This window comes from Merops nubicus, unplaced genomic scaffold (genome assembly GCF_000691845.1).
Source record: "Merops nubicus isolate BGI_N331 unplaced genomic scaffold, ASM69184v1 scaffold9291, whole genome shotgun sequence".
Classification (NCBI taxonomy): Eukaryota; Metazoa; Chordata; class Aves; order Coraciiformes; family Meropidae; genus Merops; species Merops nubicus.
The window spans coordinates 6,968-25,121 of record NW_008586202.1 but is presented as its reverse complement, the minus strand read 5'-3'; the positions used below and the strand labels follow the sequence as shown (position 1 = coordinate 25,121).

The 18,154-nt window shown below is 58.1% G+C and overlaps 1 protein-coding gene across 1 annotated transcript in view; it reads right to left on the bottom strand.

The window, feature by feature from the left end:
- Positions 1 to 94: 94 nt before the first annotated feature.
- LOC103780872 (inositol 1,4,5-trisphosphate receptor type 3) overlaps positions 95 to 18,154 on the bottom strand; it is a 24,628-nt gene continuing 6,568 nt past the window's right edge. The window contains exons 2-24 of the mRNA XM_008948568.1: positions 16,988 to 17,058; positions 13,350 to 13,471; positions 9,941 to 10,027; positions 9,692 to 9,850; positions 9,460 to 9,558; positions 9,253 to 9,336; positions 8,185 to 8,331; positions 7,709 to 7,804; positions 6,443 to 6,493; positions 5,862 to 6,004; positions 5,629 to 5,728; positions 4,805 to 4,965; positions 3,981 to 4,122; positions 3,586 to 3,747; positions 3,278 to 3,450; positions 2,605 to 2,724; positions 2,266 to 2,448; positions 1,930 to 2,181; positions 1,503 to 1,647; positions 1,214 to 1,361; positions 708 to 904; positions 430 to 559; positions 95 to 156 (exon numbers count right to left, since the gene is read on the bottom strand). Coding sequence (XP_008946816.1) covers positions 95 to 156; positions 430 to 559; positions 708 to 904; positions 1,214 to 1,361; positions 1,503 to 1,647; positions 1,930 to 2,181; positions 2,266 to 2,448; positions 2,605 to 2,724; positions 3,278 to 3,450; positions 3,586 to 3,747; positions 3,981 to 4,122; positions 4,805 to 4,965; positions 5,629 to 5,728; positions 5,862 to 6,004; positions 6,443 to 6,493; positions 7,709 to 7,804; positions 8,185 to 8,331; positions 9,253 to 9,336; positions 9,460 to 9,558; positions 9,692 to 9,850; positions 9,941 to 10,027; positions 13,350 to 13,471; positions 16,988 to 17,058 — 3,034 coding nt within the window. The remainder of the gene's footprint in view (positions 157 to 429; positions 560 to 707; positions 905 to 1,213; positions 1,362 to 1,502; positions 1,648 to 1,929; positions 2,182 to 2,265; positions 2,449 to 2,604; positions 2,725 to 3,277; positions 3,451 to 3,585; positions 3,748 to 3,980; positions 4,123 to 4,804; positions 4,966 to 5,628; positions 5,729 to 5,861; positions 6,005 to 6,442; positions 6,494 to 7,708; positions 7,805 to 8,184; positions 8,332 to 9,252; positions 9,337 to 9,459; positions 9,559 to 9,691; positions 9,851 to 9,940; positions 10,028 to 13,349; positions 13,472 to 16,987; positions 17,059 to 18,154) is intronic.

Genomic DNA, 18,154 nt, shown 5'->3' with positions numbered 1-18,154 from the left:
GAGCCTCATCTTCCTCAGCACCTGCAGCTTTCAGCCTCAGCAGGAGAGGAAGAGCCCTGGAGGCAGGCTGATTGTGCAGCGGGGGGGCAGGGACTCACCCCACACCAAACATGGCTTCTGCGTGCTCGCCGATCCGGTCCAGGTTCATGGCTGCAGCTGGAGGGAGGGCAAAGGGACACCAAAGGGTTGGCCAACGTGGTCCCTGTGCATGGGCATCGACCCACAGGAACCAACCCGGCTCCCCGGCCCCTGCTCTGAGCATCCCCAATGGACACGGGACACCTCATCCCAGCTGCACAACCTCCAACCCTGAGCCACGCTCCCTGCCAGCAGCAGCTTCTGCTGGAGCTGTCACCTCCACCGCTTGTGTCCCCAGCCTGTGGGGTTTGGGGATTTGAAGGTGTACCAGGAGCAAAGTGGAAGAGTTACTTGTGGAGTCAAAGGCTGGAGCCGTCCCATCAGCTGCACTGTCCTGCATGGGGTAGACTTCCACAAACTCCTTCTTGAAGACAGAAAGCAGGTAGGAGATCCTGTAGTCCAGCCGCACGTTCAGGATGAACTGGCAGCAGCAAAGAAGAAGAAAGCAGAAGTGAGTGCCCTCTTCATGCCAGCTGTCTCTCTGTGTCAGAAACTCTGCCCCTCACCACCCCATCCCACAGGTCCCACCTGCATCTCCACAATGCTTCTCCCTCCCCACCAGCTCCAACCTGCAAGATCTTCAGGATCTTCAGCTTGGTCTCCATCACCACAATGTTCTCGTTCTCGACGCTCCTCTCTCTGTCCACTTGCTCTGGGGCAGAGCCAGCACTGAGGCTTGGAGGGCTGAAGATGGACTGCTTCCTGCTCAGCACCATGGTGGACATCATCTGCCCAACGCCCTGGATCGATCTCCGCACGTTCTTCCCTACGGAGGCAGCCACAGCGGGCAGGGTTAATGCAGATGGAAAGAGAGGTGGCAGAGGATGAATGGAAGGACCCATTTAGACTGGAAAAAAGCTGTAGATATTAATCAGAGAACGAGTAGGAGGGACTGGACATTTCTCTGGCATGGCCAAGGACTCAACGCCTCCTGTCTCCCAGTGCAGACCCAGCCAGAGCTTCCACATCAGCAAACCAGTGACTTGTCTTCTCACAGCTAAACTGGAAAGCACTGGGCAGACCATGGAAAACACCTTCCCGTAGGACCACGGCCACGTGTGGGGCAGGGACTCACCTGTCACCTCGTCGTTGTAGACTGCCTGCATCATCAGCTGGGGGTTCTGGACACAGTCAATGATGCCCAGCAGCGTCCGTGTCAGGCGCAGCAGCTCGCTGAAGCTGTAGAAGCCGAAGTAGATGAGGTTGTGGGCAAGGCTGACAACCTGGGGAAGGACAAGGCAACTCCAGACCTTGCTGTGCTCAAGGCTGAGCAGGACTCAGGTGGGGAGAGGGGTGCCAGAGGCCGTCACAGCCCAGCTGGGTGGCATCCTGCAGCGTGCCGGGGAGGTCGGCAGGTCCCTCACCTCGAAGGTGAGCTTGTTCTTCTCCTCGTTGGCGAAGGGCACCGCCTCGCTCACCACGTTGTTGAGGTAGTCCTCCACGAACTCCATGGTGCTGGCAAACTTGTTCTTCTTGTCATCGCGTGAGGCATTGAGGTTGGAGTCGTAGCTGCGAGGGGAGATGCTGGAGGTCAGCTGGATGGCAGCAGCTCTTCTCACAGCCAGCCTGGGAGGAGCACTGGGAGGCAGCTGCTGAGCCACCAGGGCCAGAAGTGATGCTCCTGACTGTGAGGGAGCCCACTTCCTTCTGAAGGCTGAGACCTGCCAAATCCACTCCACAAATGCCTCCCTCCCAGTCCCTGCTAAAGCCAAGTCCCTACACCGGATGGTAGCTGCCATCCCACCTCCTGCCCTGTCCCTCAAAGCCACCATGAGCCCCAACGTGTCTCACTCTTTGATCGTGATGGCCGTGGGGATCTCGGTCCAGAGCCGCGCAAACTTCACGGGCATCACCAGCTCCTGGGGGTCCCTGTCCACGTGCACGTGCAACATGAGGTGGCAGAAGGACGCCCGGAGATCGAAGGGCAGCATCTCATCTGCCATGCAGAGGAAGATCAGGTCCACACCCAGCTGCTGGGAGATCTCCTTGATGGCCAAGTACTGGCGATCCAGGCACATGCGGGCAAAGAGCTTCAGCTGGTACCTGGCCAGGGACGAGGGGGAAAGGGAGTGAGGCCATTCAACCCTTACACTCTCACCTGGGGAGAAGATGCTGCTGGATCATCACCTGTAGTAGCTGAGGACGTTCTCATCATGGGCGTTGCCAGCCCGGGCCTCCTGTGCCAGCTGCCGGATGCTTTTCTCATGGTGGTCGTTGTTCTTGTCCGTCCAGGTGAGCCAGACCTCCTCCTCAGAGTACTCAATGCTCAGGTACTCATGGGTCTGGGACATCTCCTTCACTGGCCTCAGCCTGGGGCAGAAGAGGAGTAAAGCTAGAGATGCTCCCATGGATGGGGAGTGGCTGCACCTCGAGGGGTGACAAGGGTTCCACCTCGAGGGAGATGATGGAAGGCAGGGCCAGGCACCAAGCCCTGATGGTGGAAAACTTCTCCCCTGGGCTACTCACTCGGTTTTGATGAGGATGTCGCTGTTCTTGGGGTCCAGCACGCACTTGCAGATCAGCTCCTGGGTGACGGGGATGGCGATGTGGTTGGACACACACAGGTCTGAGAGGTAGTCCAGAAACCTACAGAGCAGAGACAGCTCGCTGTGAAAGGGGGGCCCACAGGGGCTCCCTCCACCTCTGATGAAGGCACATCCCCTCCATAGAGTCACAGAATCATTAAGGTTGGGAAAGACCTCTAAGATCATCAAGCCCAACCATCACCCAACACTACCATGACCATTAAACCATGTGCCACATCTACATGTTTTTTGGGCCCCTTGAGGGATGGGGACTCCACCACCTCCCTGGGCAGCCTGCTCCAATGCCTCACTGACCATTCAGTCAAGAAAATCTTCCCAATATCCAATCAAAACCTCCCGTGGCACAACTTGAGGCTGCTTCCTCTCGTCCTATCCCTAGTAACCTGGGAGAAGAAACCACCTTCCACCTCACTCCAACCTCCTTGCAGGGACTTGTAGAGAACAATAAGTCACCCCTCACCCTCCTCTTCTCCAGACTAACCCCTCCAGGTCCCTCAGCCACTTGTCAGAAGCCACGTTCCCCAGACCTTGGACCAGCTTTGCCCACCGTGCAGCACCAAGCCCCTGGGGAAGGGCCCTTCCCGGGCACGCACCGTGGCTCGCGGTTCTTGCGCACCAGGCTGACGAAGGTCTCCACTTCTGTCTTGGTGATGTGCTTCTCCAGCAGCTTGCGGTTGTTGTGCAGCAGGGCGGTGATGGTGTCCTCGGCCAGGATGTCGTAGCCGATCTGGGACTGCATCATGCCGAACTGCTTGGCGATGTGCTCCTGCACGGGCAACAGGAGGGGTGAGCACACGGGGCCGCGTGTCAGGGTCTGCCCCACCGAGCCCTCGGCAGCCCCCCCCCGGGGCTCTGCAGCACGGGGTGGGGTGGGGGGTCCCCCCAGAGTCCCCACAAGCACCTGGTTCTTGCGGTAGTCCTCCTGGGAGTGCCGCAGCACGCGGTAGCACAGCCGGAACATGTACTGGTAGGGAGCGTTCTTCTGGTCAGACAGCTCTTCCAGCCTCACCAGGGGCCCTTCCCCGCCCTTGTCCTTGAAGGGGGCTTTCAGGATGCCAAAGATCTGCCCAGAAGAAGAGATTGCAAGAGTTGTGTCTCGCTCCACACCATCACGGCTGGACAGGAGCCATGCTTGCCAGGAGGGCTTGGTGCCCCGCTGGGGCATGAGCTGGAGACCAGCTACACCTCCTCCATGGGGCTTTCCAAATCCCTGGCCTCCAGCATGGCCCTGGGCAGAACAGGACATCTCTGCAGGACATCAGCCTTGCTCGGACACAGACCCTCAGGGCCACTCACCTGCTTTAGGATGTTCTGCTCCCGCATCAGCTTCTGCCGCTCCCGGTTGGGCTTGGTCACCACGATGTCCAGCACGTTCTGGCCATTGTTGGGGACATCACTGACGAAAAACACCAAGTCCTCCAGCAGCTGGATCACAAACCTGCAAAGATGCACAGTGCCAGAGGGGTGGTGGGGCTCTCCAGATGGTTGTGCCCCCCACCCACCTGGACTCGGGGCCCTGCAAGGATGCTGGTGCCTTTTGGAGGACCAAAGGGTCCATGTCCTAGGCTCAAAAGACTGCTAAGGAAGCTGCTGGCTGATCCTCCCTCCTTGTTAGAGGTTAATAGCTGCCCTGAAGCAGGAGGCTTTACAGCCCCCATGGAAACTGTACGTGCCAGGGTAAATGCCAGGGGCCTCTGCTCGTGATTCATGCTGGGGATTTTGCATTTAATGCCCCTGCCCCCTTAGTCACCTCCAGGGGACCACAGGCTGGCAGGGCGGAAGCTCTGTCCCACGGGGATCTCTGTTTGCTCAGGAAGCACCAAGAACCCACCCACCTAAAAATAATACCGTGACTAACCCTGCTGCCCCTATCGTGGGGCCATCTCTCAGCCCCTCAGATATTTTTCTAGCAGCAAAGGAGGGGCCGGAGCGGGGCTGAGCCGTTATCTGGTTTCCTCGCCAGGCTCCTGGGAGAAGCAGGCGTGGATTTGGGTTGTGGGCAGGAAAGCAAGACAGCGTTGGCACCAAGACCCAGGCAGGGGCCCCATACTGCGGCGATGCTGGAGAGCCCTTGGGGGAGCCCAGCACGGCCCCATCTCCCGAGGGGAATGACTTTTTACCTCCGGTCATTCTGGCTGAGAAAACCTTCGTTCATCTTCTCCACCACGTTGGCCAGCATCGAGCTGGCGTCGTTAGCAAAGTCCAGGTCCCGGATCTCAGACACGGGCACCGAGACGATGGCAAAAGCTTCTTTGTCTTCTTTGGTGGGGCACGTGCCCAGCTGGGAAGCAACGGGGAAAAAGCATCACACAGACAGGGCAACACTGAGCTCGTCCCCACCACCCACCCTGGGTGATGTCAGTGACCCAGCTCGTCTCCGTCAGAAGGACTGGGGTGGGCTTTAGGTCACTGGGATGGGCTCTAGGCTGATGTCCAGCCACCCACTTGGATCATGAGGGTATTTCAGGCTGGGTAAAGCCTGGGTGTGGGGTGGGAAAGAGCATGCTGAGAGCTATTGGGGCACAGGGGATAAATCCATCCATGGGACACGGGATTAATCCATCCATGGGGTACAGGAGATAAATCCATCCATGGGACACAGGATAAATCCATCCATGGGACAAAGGATAAATCCATCCATGGGACATAGGAGATAAATCCATCCATGGGGCACAGGGGATAAACCCACCCAAGGGGCACAGGAGATAAATCCATCCATGGGACATGGGATTAATCCATCCATGGGGTACAGGGGATAAACCCACCCATGGGGCACAGGATAAATCCATCCATGGGACATAGGAGATAAATCCATCCATGGGGCACAGGGGATAGATCCATCCATGGGGCACAGGGGATAAACCCACCCATGGGGCACAGGATAAATCCATCCATGGGGCACAGGAGATAAACCCATGCATGGGAGGAGGGAGTGGGGCCGTACCATGAGGCGAATGGGCCTCTCCTCATCGATGTCGATGGGCACGTTGGTGCTCTGGATCCAGGTGTTGGTGCAGAGGTGACGCAGCCTCACGTAGGAGTTCCTGCAAGTGGCACAACAGCCTGGTGAGAGCTCCCCCAGCAAAGCCCCCCGAGAACAACCCCCCCAAAACTCCTACACCGTGCACTGAACCCTCTTTTCTTTCAAGCCCCCCTCGGCACGGCGTGCCCACGTACCGTGGGACGAAGGAGTCTGTCTTCTGCAGGGTGGTGGGGTCCAGCTCGAAGAGGGAGGCGATGTCGTTGCCGTGGGGCACGGCCACCAGCCGGTACTTGATCTTCTCGCCGGTGTTCCTGCGGCTGGCACGGCTGCTGCCACCCTGCAGCAGGGAAGGCAGCTCTGAGCCCCGTGCCAGGCACCCCGCCGAGCCCAGCCCCCCTGCACACCCGGCTCCGGAGCAGGGGCACCAGCTACAAGCTTTCGCCAAGCCTCGAGCGGGCACGAGCTATGAGGCCACCCCTCCGACGATGCCAAAGAGCCAAAACCCCCTGGAAGTCCAAATCTCTACTACCCTGGGCATCCAACATGCACCAGGACCCCGGCGGGCACGTGGGGATGCTACTCTACAGCGTGGGGATGCTCTGCTGGGCAGCCCCCAGCCACAACCTGGGCCCAGCAGGACTGGGTGGCACAGGGTGGGTGCCAGCCCTGCAGCGGGCTCTGTTTTGGGGCATTTCCCTGCTTTCAGGCAGTTTAAGAGCCGGAGTGATTGCAGGCAGCAGCAGCGGTTCTGCGAGCGAGGCTGCACACAGCTCACCGTGGGCACTGCTTTGGGCTCAGCCACGTCTCCTTTATAACTTGGGTTTTCCTGAAAAGTTAAAGAGGGAGATGAAAGACAGCTATGAGTCCTCCCACTCGGCCCCTCCGAGCCCCAGAGGGTGTCAGCTCTAGTCCTGCCTTCTTGGAGCACTTCTCTGAGAGAGGAAACCTGCCCAGCTGGAGCTGGGGACCCAAAGCCAGTGCCCAGCTCTCCAGCCCTGAGGAGCAGGATGGGGTGAGCCCCAGTGAGCAGATTCGGGGCTCTGGGGTGCAGCAAGATGAGCTCTTGCTGTACATCCCTCAAGGTCCCAGGCTGAGGTCTCAGTGACCAGCACAAGGCTGGGATGGGGATCATTTTGTAATCTTCTTTCCTCTGCAGAAAACGCCACCTGAGTGTCTTTTGGTCTAAAGCAGCTGTTTCAGAGGGACTTGGTGTTTTCCATCCTGCAGTGGTGGAAGGGGCCCTGGGGGCTGCCTTTGGTTGTCTTCTCCAGCTAGGGAGCACCTTTGGCACATGGTGCATCACGATTCCCCACGGTGCATCCCTGCTCCCCTGGCAGCAGAGCGCAACACTGTCCTTCCCTTGGTCCTGGCAGCTCATTTGTGTCATATAAATCACATTATCTAAGTGTGGAAACATCTTTGTGCCTCTATCAGGAGGCCTTGACCCAGCCTTAAATAGGAGCAAAAAATAATTAGCAAATTATATTCCCAGTCTCCGATTTTGCTCACATCCTTCCAAAGCAAGGACAGTCCTGGATGCTGCTGTGGACCAGAGGATGAGGCAAAACCTGATCAGGAAGAGTTAAATGGAGCAGGATGAATTCTCTCCTGCTTCTGTTGCACCAGGAGGTTGTGCCAGCACAGCCCTTGGCTGGGAGTGAGCAAATAAAGGAAAACCCTGGCCACCCACTCCTGCCACCCCGGGCCAGAAGAGGAGGGAGCTGAGAACCAGTTTTGGCAAGTGAACCCCTGCACTGTGAGGTGAGGGACTTTGAGGGGGTGGGGGGAGGGGAAGCTCAGCCCTGCAAACGGGCAAACGATGATGATGCCCACAGCCCTGGTGAGGCTCACAGCCCTGATGCCAATGCCTTGGAGCCGTGGAGATCCAGGGCAGGACGGCTCCAAAAGCAACCTGGGGCCAAGGCCATCCTGGGCATCGCCGCTCTGGCGAAGGGTGGGTGGGCACTGCCCTGGCAAGGATGGCACCAGCCTCTCGCCCAAGGGCAGGGCAGGTCTCTGCCTCCCTCTGCTGCCTCCTTACCTCTGCTGCCAGGTAGTTGCCCGTGGCGAGGTGCTTGAAGCGGTACAAGCCGTTCCAGTGCCCGGCTCCCCCTCGGCACGGGTCGTGGTGGACCACCTGGGAGGAGCAGAGGAGGGCTCAGCTGGTGGCACGCAGGGCTGGGTGGAACTGAGACGCTGCCTCTGAGCCTCCACTGACCCCGGGCAAACGTGCTGGTGATAAGAGCTCCAGCCTCTCTCAAAGGCACCCGCGAGCAAACACGCTCGGGGCACAGAGCTCAGGCAAACACCGGTGCCCATCCACCAGCAGCCAGAGTTCCCAGTGCCCTCCTGGAGCTCCAGCCTTTTGCTGGCTTTCACCAGGGCAGTCAGGCTACCAGAAACAGAAATGCATTAAAATAACCACCTCTCCCAGCAAACCCCCTCCAGTGAAAGCACAGCAACCCACAGAGGTACCCCAAAAGCCCGTGGACACGTGCTCCAACCCCCCCTGCTCACCTCCACCTCCCACAGGGCGTTGGAGCTGGTGGCAGAGGTGGCCGACTGCCTGAGGGTGGTGCGGAGGAAGACGTGCAGCTTGCCTTTGTACTCATCACAGGTGAGAAACTTCTCCTGCTCGGCGTGGAAGAGCCTCACCACGTCCCCCTGCACCAGGACAGGATGGTGAGACCCGAAGATGGGGCTCTCCTTTGAGCTGACATAGCTCCTCCTGTGACCGCCCATCCTTCAAGGGGATGGGATCCCCCTCTGGACGTGGTCCAGAGCTGAGCACAGCTCCCAGCCATGGCACGGCAGCACCGTGGGAGCCTGGGCATTGCACCATCACCCTTTCCAGTCCTACCTACCTGAGCTGTGCTAAGCCCTGTCTCTACCTGCAGAAAAGCTCCTCTGAACCCAGGGAAGGGCACAGGCACCTCGCACCCCCCAGTGCCATCCCTCTGATGACTCACACAACTCTCTGCTTCACCCCAAAATGGGTGCAAACCCACCATTTGACACCCCTGGAGAGGGCAGAGGCTCCTCTCCCCAACGTGTTTAAGGCACTAAGGGAGGAGGATGCAGGGGATGGGGGAAGCCAGGGATGTGCGGCGCCCGGGGACCAGGGTCTGTAAGATCATAACAATCAATATCCAGCCAGCTGCTTCCTGGAGGAGCTCAGCCCTGAACAATAGCTCCACAGGGAAAGTTCCTTTCCCAGGCAACAGCCAGCCCTGCTGCACAGCTGAACAGCCAAAAATTGTCCTCACAGCTAGGAGCCACTGCTGGCACTATGTGTGCCTCGTATTGTCCTCGAGAGCCAATTTAATACAATAAGGTGGAGGGTAATTTCATGACCCCCTGAGTACCTGCTGCCAGAAGATACTAAAATAGCCTGCTCTAGCTTGCTGTTAAGTGATGAATTCTCCTAAAAATTAAGGTCCTAAAGGCAGGATCTCTTTCCCCTGCCCCTGTCACAGAGCCAAATGGCTGTTCACACGTCCTGCTCCTGCAGGAGACCAGAGCCAGGTCCCCAGAGCCCACTGTGTCCTGGGCAGCTGGTGATGGTGGCCAAACCTCCTTCCTTACCCCTTTCAGCACTTCCTCCATGTGGTCACAGAACTGCATGAAAAGGTTGATTTTCCAGCTGGTGTTACAATTGACCGAGTTCACCTAAGGAGCAAGAGAGCAAGGTCATGATCCCTAGGAGAAGCTAAAAAGAAAACAGAAAAAGGAAAAAAAAAACAAGGAATCCTCAGAAGGCAGAGCCTGCAGAGGCAGCCCAGCCCCTCGTACCTCCTTGCAGCCAGCGTTGTCTGCAAGCTCATAGTTGCTGGCGTGCAGCGGCTGCCCGGCGTTGACAGGGTTCAGGATGACTTTGTCTCCCACGACTACCTGGGGAGCACAACGGGAAAGGGGGAGCAAGGATGAGACCAAGTCCCCAGCAGAGAGATAAACCCTGGCAGGTGAGGCACACACCGTGCTTTCTGCACACCCCCAGGTAGAGGTTTTTTGGCCCCACGCTCACATTGTCTCCGTTGCTCCTCAGCTTCCAGAAGGGCTGGATGAAGAGCCAGGACCCCTCGTTGCCGGTGGCATCCAGCGTCACCCGCATGGCGTTCTTCTCCAGCAGGGCTGGCAGCCTCTTGTTCACCGTCAGGTACTTGTTGCTCTTCATGTGGAGGAGCTGGAAGAGCAAATGCTGGTGTGAGCTGTGGTGTCACACCCCCTCCCCGAGGTCCCCAGGTCTGTCCCTCCCCGCAGTGAGTGCCCGTACCTGGATGACGCTGCCGTACTTCACCACGTCCCCGTGCACTTTCTTGTTCTCTGTCTCGTTCTGCTTCTGCTCCATCTGGGCTGCATGCTGGACACCAAGAGAAGAGCTCAGTGTAGGAGCCCCAGAGGGGCCACCTGCACGCTGAGCCATAGGGAGGATGGGACAGGTTGGGATGCAGCGTCAGTATCCCTCTGTCCCCCTGATAACGTGGGACAGAGTGACAATGTAGATTGTTTTGGGTTGGCTTTTAAAGGTCACCTACTCCAACCCCCCTGCCCTGAGCAGGGACATCCCCAGCTAGAGCAGGGTGCTCAGAGCCCCGGCCAACCTCCCCTGGGATGGTTCCAGGGATGGGGCAGCGACCACCTCTCTGGGCAGCCTGGGCCAGGGGCTCAACACCCTCAGCATCAAATATTTCTTCCTTCTCTCCAGTCTAAATCCCCCTCTTTTAGTTTCAAACCATCCCCCCTTGTCCTGTCCCAACAGGCCCTGCTCAAAAGTCTGTGGTCCCAACAGGCCCGGCTCAAAAGTCTGTCCCCAGCTTTCTTATAGGTCCCCTTTAACTCTGGAAAAGCCACAATAAGGTCTCCTCAGAAATACAGTCCCCAGAGTCTGAGAGCTCAGCCCAGGACCATGGTGTGACTCTGAGCAGCCATACGAAGTCCATGCAAGCTTTAAACTTCAATATTAGGGGAGGGACAAAATGGCACCAAAACACCCCCCAATTGCTGGCAGGTCTTACGGGGCAGCACCAAAAGCCCCACAGCATGACCAAGGAGCAAACACCACCAGAGCTGCCACCCCCAGAGGGGCTGCGGGTCCAGACCTGCTGCGGAGGGGGCAGGATGGGTCCCCCCCGCGCCAGACGCCCCACGAGTGGATCACTCAGCACCCCTTGCAGCCCCTCTCTCCAAAACCACAGACATTTTCCATGCGGTGGCTCGGGCAGCTGGAGGGCTGTCGACACACGTGGAGCAAGGCAGGGACTTGCTCCCACAGTGGCTCAGTCTGTGAATGGTGAGGGTGCGCCGACGGCCCCGGCGCCAGCCTGGGCGCAGCCCGGGCAGTGCCAGCCCCACATTCCCCATCAGCTGGGATGGGAACCAGTGGTGAGGGATGGGGCCGGGAAAGCATCTACCCTTTTCCATCCTGCTTTCGCCACCTTTCACTTGAGAGCAGAAGGAATTGGGAGGCACCTCCGGAATTCTGGCTTTGCACAGGGGGAACAGGGCACACGGTCCGTCAGTGCCCGAGCTGAGGACACCGGGGCTCTGAACACATCTGGCACATGTTGTGACAGCACAATCTTGTGAAGGTTGTCACCACTTTAATTAACTTTCCTTCCCCACACAGCTCCGGGTGCCGCCTGAGGATGTGAGCCCCGTGGTGGAGGCTGCTGTAGGAAAACAAGCCTGCTGCCAAGAAATCCTGCGCTGATGCGGAGCTGGGAGTTCAACAACAAGCCCATGGAGCAACAGCGAGAGCTCCGGCACCACGGCGTGTCCTAAATCTGCGTCCAGATCTGAGCTCCTCCCTTGCTGAAAGCCAACAAGGCTGGGACTGGGAACCAGCTCCCCCAAGCACGCAAGCCCGCAGCAGGTGGTGGTCCCTTAGATGGGACAGGATCTGTCCCCAGGGCACGGCAGGGTGGGATGTGAGGGATGCAGCCTGGGGGATGCAGGAGGGATGGGGAGACATCAGCAGAGCGGGAGGAAAGCCTCCATGGCACGTCTGCACTGCGTCTGTCTGCACCTTCCATTAGTCAGCCAAGGAAACACCGAGCCTTACACCCACTGACAAAGAACAGTGCAAGAGCAGAGGCTCAGGAAGGCAGCCATGGGCATCCTGTGCGTGGGCATCCCGGGCAGGGTTCCTCCACTCAAGACCCTGGTTGCTGCTGCTACCAGAAATTAGCTATGTGGGCTGAAAGACATTTTCAGCCTGTGGGAGATGCTGATAAATCACAGCCCAGAGTCCCTCCAGGATGTCCAGGGGCTCTGAGGGGAGCTGGGCAGTGCTTTGCAGAGAGCTCCCTCCCTGCCCGGGCTCCCCCAGCGCTCAGCTCCGGACGGGAAGGAGCTTTTGCCAAAAGGGCAACACCGGGAGCAGCGGAAAGGAGCAAGGAAGTGACAGAATCTCTTTAAGACAACTCTTGACCAAGTCGCAATCAATCAGGCTCAGAAATGAGCCTCTCTGTCCAGTCGTGGCCAGTACAGCTGTTGAAATTGTGAGTTACAGTCTAACCAGAGTGGGAAAACAGCGTTTCCATAGGCCAGCAACCCCCTACGGCTGGAGCTGGCGGGAGGCTCCAACCCTGTCCTGGCACCTCCACACAAATCCAGGACCCCCTGTCCAGGCACCGACCAGACCCCAGGGCAAAACGGGGGGACTGGTGGGGCTGGGCCTGAAGCTGGATGAGCTGATTTAATGACTCTCTCCTGAGCTTTGGGTTTATGAATCATCCCCGGGGCCTCGCCAGCTGTCTGAGGTGATTATGCAATGTTTAACATGGGCCCTTTCCAAACCTCATGGAAGTCAACAGGAGCCTTTCTCTTCCATGGCCCTCTGGAGCAAATCCTGCTCACAGCAGGTCCCTCCTCCGTGCCAGGCACCCCTGGGTACTGTGCTCACAGAACACCTCTGCCTGCTCTGCATCAGAAGCACCAGAAGGGCTGAGATAGCAAAGTCTGGGCATGGTGGAAATGGTGGCAAGGCAGGTGAACATCACCTCTCATCCCAAAAGCAGCACTGCTGCCCTCCCTTCCTCCCTCTGCCTGCTCAGTCCCCTGGATCCTTCTCTGCAGGTCTCCCCTGGGACATCCCCCTTGCACTGGGAGTGACAAAATCATCCGTGCTCCCTGGTCACTGCTCTATTCACCCCTTGCTGTCACAGTGTGGAGAGTGTGGCCATGCCACGCTGCCCAGGGCTCCCCACAGTGCCAGGGGCACGTGTGCAGGAGTGGCCTGAAAGCCAAGGAGCCATCAGGAGCCCAAGGCAGGATCCAAGGTTCAAGTGCCTCTCACATCCAAGGCTGGGTAAGAGCATCACATGGGAGGGGTGACCTGGGGTGCAGCATCTATCCCTGGGGGCTTGTCCATGCTGGGAGCACAGCCCTCAGTCCTGCAGGGGCCAGTGCAAAGCACCTCACAGAGCTCCCGTCTCAGCCCCCTTGATTATTTACTCCAAGATTAATTAAGACCAGCCACAATGGCTGCAGGAGCTGTTCCTCTAGAAAAGGAGACAACAGAGCTGAGCAGAGGGACACCCTGAGGACAGCAAACCCCAGGGTAGGTCCTGGCCTCCACACAAGCTGTTTTCTGGGAAGCAAAACACACCAGGATTTGCATGGGAAGAAGCCTGGATGTTATCACCCAACCAGCCATGGGGACTGTCCACACTCCTGCTCACCTGGAGCTTCTGCAGCAGCACCACATCCGCGATCTTCTCCTTGTCCTGCTTGGTTTGCTTGGCCTTCCAGTACTGCTTCTGGGCAGAGTAACGGTTCATGGGACATACTTTGAAGAGGCAATCTGGGAGGAGAAGGTGGCAAGCGTGAGGCTGCAGCACCCACACAGTCCCCAGTGGGGCAAACATCACCGAGTGCTCCTCCAGGACACGGCTCCTGTCCCAGAAACATCCCTGGGAGATTGTCCTCCAAGCCCACCACGTCCCCCTCCACTGCTGGGGGTCTGAGGGAGACATGGCTGGGATGGCTGGAGGGTCACCTTGTGTTGAGCTGGTGGCTCAGTTTCAAATCGGGGTAAATGATGAGTCCAGGAGTGACTCCACTTCTTGGACTCGTGATCAGAAATATTCCCATCGGAAAGGGCCGTGCAATTTGGGAAGGAAAATATCAAGGGGGAGCAAAAGTACTGACAAAGGCCAGCTGGACCAAAGGAGAGGATGGGGAAGGAGGGAGGAGAGGAGAGAGGGAAGGAGGGAGAGAAGGAGGGAGGGAAGAAGAGAAGTGGCAGGACACAAGCAGACATCTCCACATCTCCCTTGTCCCCCTACCCCCTGGACATCCTGAGCCTGCAGGACCACAGGCTGCTCCTGGTGCTGGAGCTCCTACCATCCCTATGTCAACAGCTGGATTTCAAGTCTGACAAGAAACACTTTGGAGACCTGAAGGGCAGAGGTTTGCATCCCAACTCCTCCAAACATGTGCAGTGTATCCGTGCTCTGCAGCTTGCCCCCGTTTGGCTGTTTTTCCCCAGGCTGCCGTGGCTGGGACGGGGGGTGATGGAAAGCACAGACCCCGAGGCCCAGACTTGGGGAACTGAAGCACAAGAGCAGATGTCTGGAGACCAGGAGGCACTTCCATCTCCCAAACCCAGCTCAGGGCTGGAAGCTGGATGGAGCGAGGGCAGGAAGGGCTCTGAATCGCCCTAATTACGCCTGAAATAGCAGCCCAGAAACTTCAGACACAAAAAGAATCACTTCCATCTCTGGCCTCGGTCCCGAGTCGCTGGCAAGCACGTATTTATTTACCTGGGAGTGACGAACAAACAAGTGCAGAGCACAGTTCTCACCGGCTCGGGCTGCTGGGAAGGGGCCAAGTTTCACATTTGGGTTTGGAGGTTTATTTGCTAATGGCATCTCCTGTGCCAAGGGGACCGTGAGGGTGCTGGGGACTGGCTGCCTGCTCCCCCTGCCTCCCAGCAGGGCTGGGGAACACTCCAGCCCCTTAAATCCTTTTCCTTAAATCGCTAATTAGGCTGTGAAAGGAGCTGGTACAAAGCAGAAACTGTACTGGGGGTGGGAGTTAAAAAATCCAGCTACTAAGAGAGGTACAAATCCAACCCCTGGCTCCAAGCACGCCCTGCCTGGAGGGGCTGCCTGATGTCCCTGTCTCAGTCCTAAGCCTTGTTTTGCAAGGAGGGAAACTGAGGCACAGAGTCATTTGCACACAGAAAGTCACTGGTAAAGCTGCTGTTGGAAGCTGGAGATTTTGGCACCCGGGCACAAGCACTGACCATTTTTTTGCAAGCCATATGGTGGGTGGAGAAGAGGGAAACTGAGGCAAGCTCACAGCAAGAGCTGGCTGTGAGATCTGGCACGACCTGGCGTGGTCAGGGAGGGAGAACCCCCCGCAGCCCCATGGGGCAGGGGGGCACAGGGCATTCAGGGCAGCAGGTGTGGGGGGCTCGGTGCCCTCAGAGCTCAGCACAGGGGGAAGCTCCTGATTTGCCCTTTCCCTGACGTGCCCGACCGTGGGGCTGGGAAGAGCCTTGGGGGGGGAAGAAAAGCTGCAAAGAAAAGCAAATAACCGCGGTGCCAGGAGCCTCTCGGGGGGCTGAGCTGCAGGGATGGGCTCCCAGCTGGCTTTGGGCATTTCCAAAAATCCCTTTGGATCCGACCCAGGGAGGAGGGTCCTGTTTACCCCCAGGGAAGCCGGGCTGAGCCCCGGGATGACCCATGGGTGCCTCAGCACAGTGCAGGATAGGGCAGGGTCTGGTCACAGGATACGGGGACGGCAACAGCACATGAAAATCCTCTCGAGCCTCTCACTGCTGCTGCAGGGCACGGCCACAGCCCCTTGTGCTGCCCTCCCTCCTGGTGATAGCTATCGAGAGGGCAGACCGCTGCTTTTCCGGCCATTAAAACAAGCAGCTGGATCTCCTGATAGGGTTTGCGTGGAGCAGGGCTGAGTCCAGACCAGAAAAGAGATTGGACACCCACCCACGTCAAGGCAGGGAGATGGTGTGGCTGCTGGGATGAGGCTTGCCCTGGCCACCCCACGGCTGCTTCCAGCTCTTCCCACCTAGCCCCAGGTGAAGGTGCACTGGTGTTTGGGAACAGCACAGCTCTCCAGGCCAGGGGGTTGTTGGTTGGCTCGTTAATCAGCCCCGTGGACTAATTAGTGGCAATGGCTCCCATGGAGAGGCAGGTTGCTGCTCGGTTGGAGCCCCCGTGGGAAAGGGTGCCCAGAGCAGAAGGGTGCAGAAGGGTGGTAGAAGCACAAAGCAGAGTGGGGAACCAATATTTAAAAGGATTTTTTTTTAAAAACAGGGAGCCTCAAATTACAGTAGCTGGGATGAAAGGAATGGCTGCCCTAAACCAGTCCTTAACCCCAGCAACACCAGCACTGCCCTGGGGAGATTTCACAGCCCTGTGGACACTCCCCAGCTACATGCTCTGGGCATCAGGCACTCAGACCCAGCCAGGACACTCTTGGGGACACCACCTGCAGAGCCTGAAGGTTGAAGCCACCTCACCAACCAGCTCCAGGGCTTCCAAACTGGGGAAGCGGGAGGCACGAGCTGCTTTTCCCAGCGGCCCTCCCTGGCTTCTCCAGACCGTTTCCACAAGCCAGGAGCCACCCCAGCTCCCACTGACTCATCCCCTTTCCGCCTGGACCTGGCCGTGGCTGCCTGCTCCTGCCTGGGGCTGCCCCTTGCCCAGATGGGAAACAATGAGCCCCGAGTGCTGGAGGAGACGACACAGCCCAAAACTTGACAGCTCGGGATTTACTGTCTCTCCCTAAGCCCTGCCTGCCTCGTAAATGGGTGGCTTAATCCCCTGGCTCTCTCTGAGGTGCAGCCAAGTGCAGCAGTTGTAATTAGTGCTCAGTGCTAACAGGCTCAACTTGAAATCGTTTGCTTGTTGCAACTGCCCCCGTGTCTGTCCCCTCCTGTCCCTGGCTCCTGGTCGGTAGACACCCAGCTGCCAGCATCCCTAGGGATGTATTTTGGGATGGTCTGACCCAGCTTTAGCAGAGGATGGTTCCCAGCCACCCCTGCTCCTTAGGGCTGGGCTAAGAGGTCCCAAGGACCGTCCCACCATGGAGACAGCTCCAATAAATGCCCCCAGAGGCAAAGAGAGAAGGGTAAGTGGTTTGGCCAAGCCACAGAAACAAGGCTATGGAAGCTGTCCGAGATCCACCCCAGCTCCTCTGTGAAGGAGCAGCAGCACCTCCCAGCCCCAGGTGAGCAGGGAGAGCTGGGACCCCAGTCCCCACCCCTGGCATGGGTGCTGGGGGCCAGGATCACACCCAGGCTGCTCACTGCAGGGATGGAGCCACCTCAGTCCTGGCCCAGTCTCACCTCGAAACTTCTTGGGCGGGTTGTCCAGGTCACCAGCAGCCGGCTCCACCACGCACCGATCATCCACCAGCCTGTGCAGGGCCAAAAAAGCAGGAGCAAGGTGTCAGCAAGAAGAAGACAGCAGGGGCCAAGCAAGCACAGCGGCTTCGCCACAAACCACAGCCCGGTGCCACCATCACCTGGCCCAAAGACAGCATCAAAAGCTGCATCTCCTGTTTCCCACCCATTTGCACTCTATAAATATTTAGCACGACAACACTCAGCTCCTGCAGCAAGCAGCTGCTCCTGGGCTCTTGCCTCAAACACGTCGTCCCTTGTTTGCCACCACCCATCGTTTCTTTCTGGTGTTTTTTGATCCCAGTCCCTTGGGGCAAAAAAAGTGGGATAGAAATTTGCACCAAGGAACACAAAACTTCATGTCAGCCATGGTCTCAGGCCCTTTGCTCAGCACCCTGTGCAGGAGGCTGGCACCCATGTCCTGTCGGAGCAAATCCTGCCTTGTCCAGCTCCCATCTGAGCCGGATTCACCCCCTGCACCGTGCACTGGCTGTGGTGTTATTTCACAGCTATTTCACAGATAATCTGGCAGAAAAAGTGATGGGTTCAACTTCCATTCAATGGTTCTCCTTCCCAAGCTGGGAGCTCACCCCACGGGCACAAGGAGGGTGTAGCTGCTGCAGATGGAGGTGGCAGGGCCCCCTAAAACCAGTTATTAATTATTATCTGATCAAAAGTGCTGCCTCTGCCCATCAGATGCAAAGGGCTGTGTCTCCTCCCTGCCCACCTCTTTGTTTTCCTAACACTGAGCAAACTCCTGCAGGCTTGGCCTTGGGTGCTGAGGACCAGTTTGAGGACGGATGGGACGTTGCTTCTCCAGGTTACTGAGAACAGCAAAGCCTAACCCAGCACGAGGTCCTGCTCAGCACCCAGGGCACAGAAGGACCAGCATCGCCCGAGGGACTCCGGCACCGGGGGCCACCCGGAGCTCGTCTGCACAGCCCGTGAGGCTTTCAAGGGAACTGGGTGCTCCAGCAAGACAGGCTGCACCCGCTCGCCCGCTTTCTGCCAGCCCTGGGAAGAGACACAGGGGGAGGAACAACCCTCCTGCCCCGGGCGAGGAAGTGGGGAGCGTGTCCCCACCTGCGGAGGCTGAATTCCCGGGAGGTT